The sequence below is a fragment of the Coregonus clupeaformis genome, chromosome 28 (assembly GCF_020615455.1).
Source record: "Coregonus clupeaformis isolate EN_2021a chromosome 28, ASM2061545v1, whole genome shotgun sequence".
Lineage (NCBI taxonomy): Eukaryota > Metazoa > Chordata > Actinopteri > Salmoniformes > Salmonidae > Coregonus > Coregonus clupeaformis.
Genome location: NC_059219.1, coordinates 18741494 through 18751141, shown reverse-complemented (window position 1 = coordinate 18751141; position 9648 = coordinate 18741494). Strand labels below are relative to the sequence as shown.

The following is a 9648-nucleotide window of genomic DNA, read 5'->3' as shown; positions in this document are numbered from 1 at the left end:
TATACGAGCCCACAATCCCTCTTCCCATCAGGGAAGCCTGTTCCAGTGGGCAGAGAGGAAACATAGATGAGCAGAGGGAAACAGGGAGGAGAAGAGAGTAGGAGGAAGGAGCAGAGAGGAGCCGAGAGGAGGGGAGGAAGGAGCAGAGTGGAGCAGAGAGGAGCAGAGAGGAGGAGGAAGGAGCAGAGAGGGAGCAGAGAGGAGGAGGAAGGAGGGAGGAGGGGAGCAGAGAGGAGCAGAGAGGAGGAGGGAGGAGCAGAAAGGAGCATAGAGGTGCAGAGAGGAGGAGGAGAAGCAAGGAGAGGAGGAGGGAGGAGCAGAGAGGAGCATAGAGGTGCAGAGAGGAGGAGCAGAGAGGAGCATAGAGGTGCAGAGAGGAGAAGGGAGGAGCAGAGAGGTGCAGAGAGGAGGAGGGAGGAGCAGCAGAGAGGAGTAGAGAGGGAGGAGGGAGGAGCAGAGGGGAGCATATAGGTGCAGAGGGAGGAGGGAGGGAGCAGAGAGGTGCAGAGAGGAGGAGGGAGGAGCAGAGAGGAGCAGAGAGGAGGAGGGAGGAGCAGAGAGAGGTGCAGAGAGGGAGGAGGGAGGAGCAGAGAGGGAGGGAGCAGAGAGGAGGAGGGATGAGCAGAGTGGGAGCAGAGAGTAAAAGAGAGGAGCAGAGAGGAAAGAGAGAGCAGAGAGGAGCACAGAGGACAGGGAGGAGTAGAGAGGAAAAGAGAGGGAGCAGAGAGAGACAGAGAGGAGCAGAGAGGAAAAGGAGAGAGTAGAGAGGCGCAGGGAGGAGCAGAGAAGAGCAGGGCGGAGCAGGAAGAAGCGGTTAGGAGCAGAGAGAGCAGAATGGCCAGGATAACAGAGAGAGTCGGAGGAGGGACATCTGTTCCTCCCAGGGCAGCTCAACAGGACTGACCCCAAGGTTTATGGAACTGTTGGAACTACCGTCCAGACCTGCCTGTGTCCGAAACAGCATTTGTTTTCCTTCAAATACACTGAGAATTTGATTGAACCTGTCTAGAGTTCCAGTTTGGGCAGGGTTTTGCACGTTTGGGACTATTCTGTTGGTTCGCCTTTGAACTAGTCAAAGCTCAATGAGCCAAGTAAAGTACTTGATAGAAAACTCAAATACTATTTCGAACTCAGGTCTGGACTCACAGAGTACAGACTCAGAATGACACAATGAGGGACTAGAGGAACAACTTCTGCTGTCTGAGATGCACTAGAAAAATGTGTGAAAATGTGTGCCTCTCTCTCTCTCCTCTCTCTCTCTCTCTCTCGCTCTCGCTCTCGCTCTCGCTCTCTCTCTCTCTCTCTCTCTCTCTCTCTCTCTCTCTCTCTCTCTCTCTCTCTCTCTCTCTCTCTCTCTCTCTCTCTCTCTCTCTCTCTCTCTCTCTCTCTCTCTCTCTCCACCTTCTCTCTCTCTCTCTGTCAGTGGACTATGGAGAGAGGAAGGAGCCACTGTGTGGTCACAAATGGAATTACATCGACCAGCCAAGCTGTGATGACACAGCAAGCCAAGGCACAGAGAAAAGGGATTCACGAGCAAAGCATAGGAAGTTTTATCCAAAAGCCAGTGTATTTTCTTCTTCTTTATTCAAACAGGTCGATCCCGATTGAGATCATAGATAATCGAGAGAGTCTCGTGCAGCCATTTAGTAGAAACACAGTACAGTCTCCATCTCTTCCCTTGTGACAACGGTGACCTAATACAGCTAGACAGACCATCTATAGCTCTGCATTGACTGTGCATCTTTCCCAAACCATCCTGTACTATCTGTACCTGGCTAAGAACATACCTAGAGAACAGTAGGACAAAAGGTGTCTCTAGTTATTGTGATGAGTTGCAAGGCCAAGGCTCCTTCAGTATGTCGGTTTCTGCTGCTTTAAAGGAAGACACAGTGAATGCAGTATTATAGTCATCATCAGTCAGTTCACCAGCTAGGAATCCTCTAGCTGAGTTTGACTTAAGGGGAAGATCAAAGACACTAGTCATCCAGTGTGGAGTCAATGTGTGGGTGTGTGTCTGTGTGTCAGTATTGTGCTTATATGTGTGTGTCTGTGTGTCAGTATTGCGTTATATGTAGTTGTGTGGGGCATACTTTGAGTATATTTACTTAATTGTGTGTGTGTGTGTGTACAATGCTGAGCTTATTTTAGGAATCGGTGTCCATGTGTCTTTCCTGCATCATGGGCCTCATACGTACACGTCTGTATGATCAAACTGTCTACCGTTCTCAGAAAATAAGTAATTTGCTAACAGCCATAGCTTTTATTCTTCTTTTTTTTACCCTACACTTTCCCCAGTCCCAACCCTCACTCCCTCCATAACAGCTCCAGAGGCATTTCAACCTGAGCAACCACATGATACAGCTTGCTATAGGGAAGAGTGGGGTAAGTTGAGCCATTTGTATTTATTTAGTACCACTATGTCAACGGAATATATAGTATTCTTTCAGCACAGATATCTAAATATATTTCAGGATGTTGTGTACCCCTGGAAATAATCAGAATTCATGTAAACGTTTCGAGTTTTGAAAACACAGCTTGTTGTCCAACTTACCCCGGGTATGGGGTAAATTGAGCATAGGGACAGGGTAAATTGAACCACCTTGGGGTAAGTGGGTGATGGTGTCCTGTGACTGTGGGTGATGATGCTGTTAGGTCAAAGTTTAATTCAGGAATTGGGTATGGTATATTGTATATCTTAAATGTATACCTAAATTCAGATATAAATGCCTCTGTTCAATAGCCTCACTTACCCTTCCATGTCTTGACCAGTTGGTCTAGGACAGGGATGTTGTTTCCGATGTGCCAATAATAGACAAGTTCTCTGCGTTGCAAGGCTACTAAGCCCAGAAACTTGGTCCTCAATATTTTTTATATGTTTAGTAAGCTCAGACTCCATGTCATCGAGAATAAGACCCTGTGTGCTTCTGCTACTCTATCATTGCCTCTGTTTTACTTTTGCAGGTACATGTTCATTTTGTGTTGTTGTGAATGTACCTCTTCAGTGTCATTCAGTCCTATTTGTTCAAGCTCCCTTGCTACTGTCCTAATGGACTTCTTCCCTTCTATCACTTCTGGGCTGCTCTCTCAAGAAACTTCAAGGGGGTCTAGACCCCTGCTTGTTTTACTGTGTATACACAGGACACGATGATGTCTGCTCTGTAACAATAAAAATGCCTCTTGAATTCTACATGCATGTCACTTATTTTGCAAAAATACTGGTGTATATTATGCATAAAACCAACAATGTAATCATCATTTGTATGGTATTTGGTCATTGGCTTAACCAACTATTTTGACAATATTAGCCTGCTACAGTAGAAGGATGCAACTTTCATGCCTGGTTTAGGAACCTCTTATATGGAAGCTTATAGAGACCCCAACTGATGTATAAAACTATCTTCTTTGGTTTAGATACAAACATCATGAAACCTATAACACAATAAATTCATTTGACTTTGTGAAAATCAGTTTTTATGACCTAACTTGCTTACCAATTTTCCATGTGGTTTCTTCCTTCACAGACTCCATGAAATGATGACCTCATCCTAAATATTTGGTCACATGATTCATTTTGTGTATGGTTTCCTAGAAACAAGGGGTGGCTCAACTAACCCCTTGGCTCAACTTACCCCACTCTCCCCTAACAGGTTTCACTTTTAACAGACAGTTTCCCTCCACAATAAGATCAAAATGTTAAATCCAGCTCAAATCCCAGAGGGAATTGTTCAAATGTGTTTAACACACACAACCTTACACACACACACTAGACTCACCTGTCTATGTCCTGTCCTGGACCCGAGTGCCTCAGCCCTGAGCCGTTGTTGAGGGAGCCTTGTCTGGGGAGCCCGGGAGGTCTGCTTCTGTCTGCTGATACGTCCCCTGGGGGCCCCTGGTAGAGGAGGTCCTGCTGCAGTTTGGCCTTCTTCTCCTGGGGGGCCTCCTCGTGACGTCGACCCCGGGGGCCCTCAGACACGCCCCGTGGCCCTGCAGTGCCGCTGTAGAACCACGCCCCCGACTTGGTGAGGATTTCTTGTTGTTTTCGGCACAAGTTGCATACCCACATAACCTGTACACAGAGAAGAGAGGGGGTTAGATGTCTGCAGTGGGGGTGGTGGTGGTGGTGGTGGTGGTGGTGGTGGTGGGGGGCTTACAGCGATAAACTACAATGGAAGGAGTCATGGAATGGATCAACCCCTAGAGGAGTTGTGTCAAGTATCATTAAATAAGGATACTTGGACCTGCTAGATGTTGTAGGAAACACTGTAAATATACAGATGAGGATATGAATGATTTGATAATATTGCATACACATACAGTAGCCTTGGGGACATTGTTTAGGAGGGAGAGAATATTAGGATTGTATGTAGGACCATATCTAATTGAGGAAGTCGTGTTTAGTTCACTGGACAGTCTGTGAGTATGATGGGGAATCTGAAGTTCATATGATCTACATTCCCCTACACTCTTAGAAAAAAAGGGTTCCAAAAGGATTCTTTGGCCACCCCCATAGGATAACCCTTTTTGCATCCAGGTAGAACCATTTTTGGTTCCTGGTAGAACCTTTTTGGGTTCCATGTAGAACCCTCTGTGGAAAGGGTTACGGTTCTACATGGAACCCAAAAGGGTTCAAGGTCAAAGGTTTCTCCCTTTTAGGCTCTAGATAGAGTGGTACATACCTACACCACTTGCTTATATGGGGTACCAGCCATATAAATAAAATCACTACAATGGGTATCCCCATTCAAGTCAATGGGTTGGTAGTGGGTAGTTACAGAATCATTAATAGTTACAGATTAAGTAACTGAATCTAAATAGGAAGCTAGCTGCAGCCCTACTGTTTAATACAGCTGTGTGTGTATAGCAGAGGGATGGAGAGAGACTGTGTTCAACAGCTCTACAGAGGGAGGAAGCAGCACTAACTGTGATCTGCAGCCCCCTCCCTCCACATTAGCCTCATAAATCCAGGAGCCGACAGAAGCCCTGATCACTCCGCCTCAGACGCAGCGCAGCCGCCCTCAAAGCCCTGAGCTGCTTCGCAAATGGCACCCTATTCCCTACGCACTGCACTATGGGCCCTGGTCAAAAAGTAGTGCACTATATTTAGCATAGGATGCCATTTGGGATGAAACCTGATCACTCCACCTCAGACGCAGCTCATCCGGCCTCACGCTTCCCTAACAATCGCCCTCCCTAATCTGGAGGAGGAGCTAAGCCCAGTGGAAAGGAAGGAATGGGCAGCCACCTGAGCTGCCTGGCGCCTCTCTCTCTCTCTCTCTCTCTCCCCCTCCCTCTCTCTCCTTCTCTCCTCCCGGAGCTGGTGCAGGGCATCAGGGTCCATGAGGATCTCAGCCTGGAGGCTGATGGCCAGTGACTGACAGACTGACCGACAGCTGTGACGTACAGTAGAGAGGCAGGCAGCTGCACTTATCAGGCAGCAGTATCCTCCAGCCCCTAGCTATAGCCTGACTCTCTGGCCTTGGTCCTGGTCCTGTAGTCAGAGCATTGAGCTGACTCAGTACTGGAGTACATTACTGTGATTAATATTGCCTGGGCTGGGACTACAGAGCACACTGACTTAGTGGCTGGCTTGCTGGCTAACTGGCTGGCTTGGAGTGGAAAAACTGGGGGTCATATTCGGAAGGCCATGGCATGACCATTGTGATGTTGTCTCCTTATCACCCCAGGCAATTTCCTGAACCACCGGGCGGGCTACACTCTACTTCCATACTTCTCACTCACACACGCACGCACGCACACAACAAACCTCCATACCAGTCACATGCATGTGCACGCACATGCACACTCTACCTCCACACCAGGTCCCACTTCCTGTTCATTACTCCAATCTCCCTCTGTGCTTAACATAGCCCAGTTCTTTCCCAGATAGAGAGAGCCTTGTACATCAGCCAGCATGGCACCACGTGACCTACGTATTTCCTGCTCACAACTGCAAATTACATTGAGTCAGTTCTCCAATCTGCCAATAATACTGAACCACATTCTGAGCTTCAGACTGCACATGCAATGGGCTATTTTATCTCATCAGTGCATACCTAATAGTACATTAGTATTCCAAAACAGACCAGGAAGACATACAGTACACACATAGGCCAAATGAATACTGAGCAGGGCAGGCTAAGCCTAGCTCAGCCTCACACATCAATCCTATACAGGACTATATGATGTAGCATCTGATCTGCATGCACCCAAAGATAACCTGGATGACTAATGCACTAAAAAGTGAAAATGGTGAAAAATAGAAGCAGTGGTTGATCACAGTAGAGATGATTTAATGATAAGGTTTTAGGTCGAAGCCATACTCCTTAGTCACACAGAAGTGGTGTCAGCACATGTATACTCACACAGCATGTGCGCTCTAACAGTCCGTCCAGTGATGCAGCAGAGAGCGTGAGTGTGACCCACTCTGACAGACTACTGTTAGCATCTGTAATACTCCCTAAACCACACACACACACATACAAATACACACACACACACGTACACACACACACACACAGGTCAAGCAGCTGTGCTGATTGCCAGAGGTGTGTTCACTGCAGCCAGACTGCAGTCCCTCGTCCCTCCTTCCCCACCGCCTAACTCTTCACGGCTGAGTGCAGTCAGGGGCACGGGGTGGGGGAGGAAGGGGAGAGGAAGGACAGCCCCCAGGCTGGGCCATTTCTCCCCTGTGTTTGCACATTTCATAGTCATTGAACCTGCACCCAAATTAGAACATTAAAAAACCTAGTGCTCCAAACATAGCGGAGGAATAGAAATGGCATATGTAGCTCACTAAATGTCCCAGCAAACAAGGGACGTCCTGAGGACATTCGGCGACGTTCCCATTATGTCCCTTAAGGGTTTTGGCATGACGTTATCCCACTGACGTTCTGAGAACGTTCTAAGAACGTTGCATGATAGGCCCAAGGGAACGTTCTCTGGAGGACCTTTGTCTAGTTCCCTGTACGTTCCCAGGACATCACTGAGGACCATGTCAGGACCTTTTTAGGACGTACTCAGGACTTTCATTTTATTAGTCCTTAGGATGTTGCGTGATGGTCCCAAGGGAATGTTCTCTGGGGGACCTTTTTATAGTTCCCGGTTTGTCTCAGGACGTTTTTACGACATTCTTGGGACGTTGTGCCCATTCCTCCTGAATGGAGGCAGTAGAGGAAATAGCGCCTCCGTACCTTCAAAGGCTCTGATCAGTCCCTACACCCAAGCCAGGCCATTGCGTTCATCTCTGGCCCCACTGCAAGCCCTTCTCTGCGGAAGCATAGTTCAACCTCAACCCAGTCAAAACTGTTGGCTGTCTTATTAGTGGAACTGCTCCCTCACGGCAGCCAGGACAGCGGAGTCCTCCACCACCTTCGGGGGCAGCGACCCACCTCTTTGGAGGCTCACAGATAATAAATAATCATTAAAAATATGGGTTTAATTTGTAAGTACGCTCTGGATACTCTGTAATGGCAATAAATGTAATGTAAATATTGTGTCATGTCCTAGATTCCCTGAATAGTTTTTTCTTCAGTGTATTTTTAACCAAACCTAAATTTACTTTGAAATACAAAGTGTAGTAATAGTTCTACAAATCGTCATTGATACAGACATGAGTGGTTTAATGTTTCAGGAAGATCAGAATGCCGTAACCTGATATTTAAATATTTTATTATTATTATAATTTTTTGCTTAATCTGATTAGGTGGGCCTGGCTCCCAGTGGGTGGGCCTGTGTCCACCCAGGCCTGTGCCTACTGTGTTCAGCACTGTTTGTTTGTATGCGTGTGTCCCTAGCATTTGCCAAAAAAACAAAAGAGCTGTGACTGTATCAGTGGTTCACCAATCAGGGCCTTTTTGGGCAGCAATGTGTGATGGTGATGTGTAATGTGAAACTAGATTGCTCGTGCCTGGGTAATATTTTTTTTTGTAGAGGGAGGAGCAAGACAAAACCTCCAGCGGACCATACTGCTCAACCCAGAAACTCCTAAAACTCTTGTCAAGTCACCAGACACCAGGAATGAGCAAAATCTCCACCATACCTGTTTTATATTAAATATTCGCAGCTCGGGGGCGTCTTAACAACTCATTATTGTTTGCCGGGTAATGCTGGAGCACTTAAATTTGCACCTTTAGGCTACTGATGTGTTGTATTAGGTTCCGTTCATCAAGCTGTTTTGAGTATACATTAATTAAATGTTTTTCATTTAAACTCAAGGTGGGTTCATATATCACTTATCATCTTTCTCATTTTGTTTAGTCCCATGCAAAGATGTTATACTATATTTTTACTCCATCTAATCCATCTGGTCTTGAATCAATAACTTATATCTAAGATTAGTAGGCCTAGTGTTCAGACAACCTCTTGTGTTGCAAATCTCTACAGCAAAACACTGCTATAGCTTTTTACAAGGATGGTGCTGTGGTGGTGCTTTCGATGACCAATGTAGTGTATGTTCATCACTTTCTAAAAGACGATTTACAGCATTGACTGAAACTCCTTTAAGATGGAGAGCAGCCTTCAGCTATCCCAGTTTGTGCTGAGCTGTGTTTAGCTGTCAAGCCTGAGGCCCTACAGTACATCAAAGTAAAGTTAACAGGGGAGGGAGGAGACAATCACCTCTTTCTGATGCGTATGTTCCAGTAGCCAATACTCAAGTCATTGAGCTCTCTCTTGTGGCCAAGAAGCAGCACTACACTACAACAGCATCCTACCAAAACAGTTGAGAAGAGCATGATATTATCAAACTTCAAAGCTATAGGATTTAAGTTCAACTAAACCTAACAATGAAAACACCATGGCAACCATTTTTAACTATTAAGAGAATTGCAACCATTGTTGCATTACTTGAGTCCAAATATTCACTGTTCTTTAGGGAGACAAAAACACATACTTGGTTTCATATCCTTCAGACTAAATGCATTCCCAACCATCAGATGTTACTGTATCTTGTTCATAGCATGCAGAGAACAAAAATATCACATACCATAAAGAGATGTGTGTCATGGTCAAATATTCATGTGATGTTGAATGAACTGTCATAGGTATCCTATTGCCTGTTTCCCTCTCAGTCTCACCTGGTCTGAACTTAACTGAGCTCATTAAAAACTCATTGTTTAAGGGAACATGTCTGGGAACATCTTGGCTTTGAAACTGAGTTTGCACTTGATTCGACTGTGTCTGAAACATACAGAACCTATTCAATCATTCTGCACTCCTTTTCCCCCACACAACACAAGTTTTTTTTTGTGTTATTAAAAACATGTGTGATAAAATATATTGAACCTATCTAAGATTAAATATACCACATTCTTCTGAATCTCTGTGTGTAAAGAGCTCAAAAAGACAGATCTTGAGGGAAACATTTCTTAAAGTATATTTCATGAAACGGTGTAGCCTAAATAGAGATGAAAGAAGAGCCGACACTCACGTGCTCCAACACTGCCTGGCACGTGGTGCATTACATTTTAATGAGGTTCTAAATTTAGTGTGTCAGGCGCGTGGTAGTAATAATAATAGACTTGATGCATAAATGTATGCCCCTTTATTTTTACCAAAGTTCAGAAAGACCTGAAAGAGAAAGATGAGTGCGGCTTGAGAGATGGGGTGACTGGATTCACACAGAGAGATGGCAGATGTCTTTCACAGACC

General features: G+C 45.7%; 1 protein-coding gene across 1 annotated transcript in view; it reads right to left on the bottom strand.

Moving 5' to 3' along the window:
- Window positions 1-3769: 3769 nt before the first annotated feature.
- The window catches only part of LOC123482082 (regulating synaptic membrane exocytosis protein 2-like), a 43776-nt gene continuing 37897 nt past the window's right edge, over window positions 3770-9648 (bottom strand). The window contains exon 5 of the mRNA XM_045208344.1: window positions 3770-4066. Coding sequence (XP_045064279.1) covers window positions 3770-4066 — 297 coding nt within the window. The remainder of the gene's footprint in view (window positions 4067-9648) is intronic.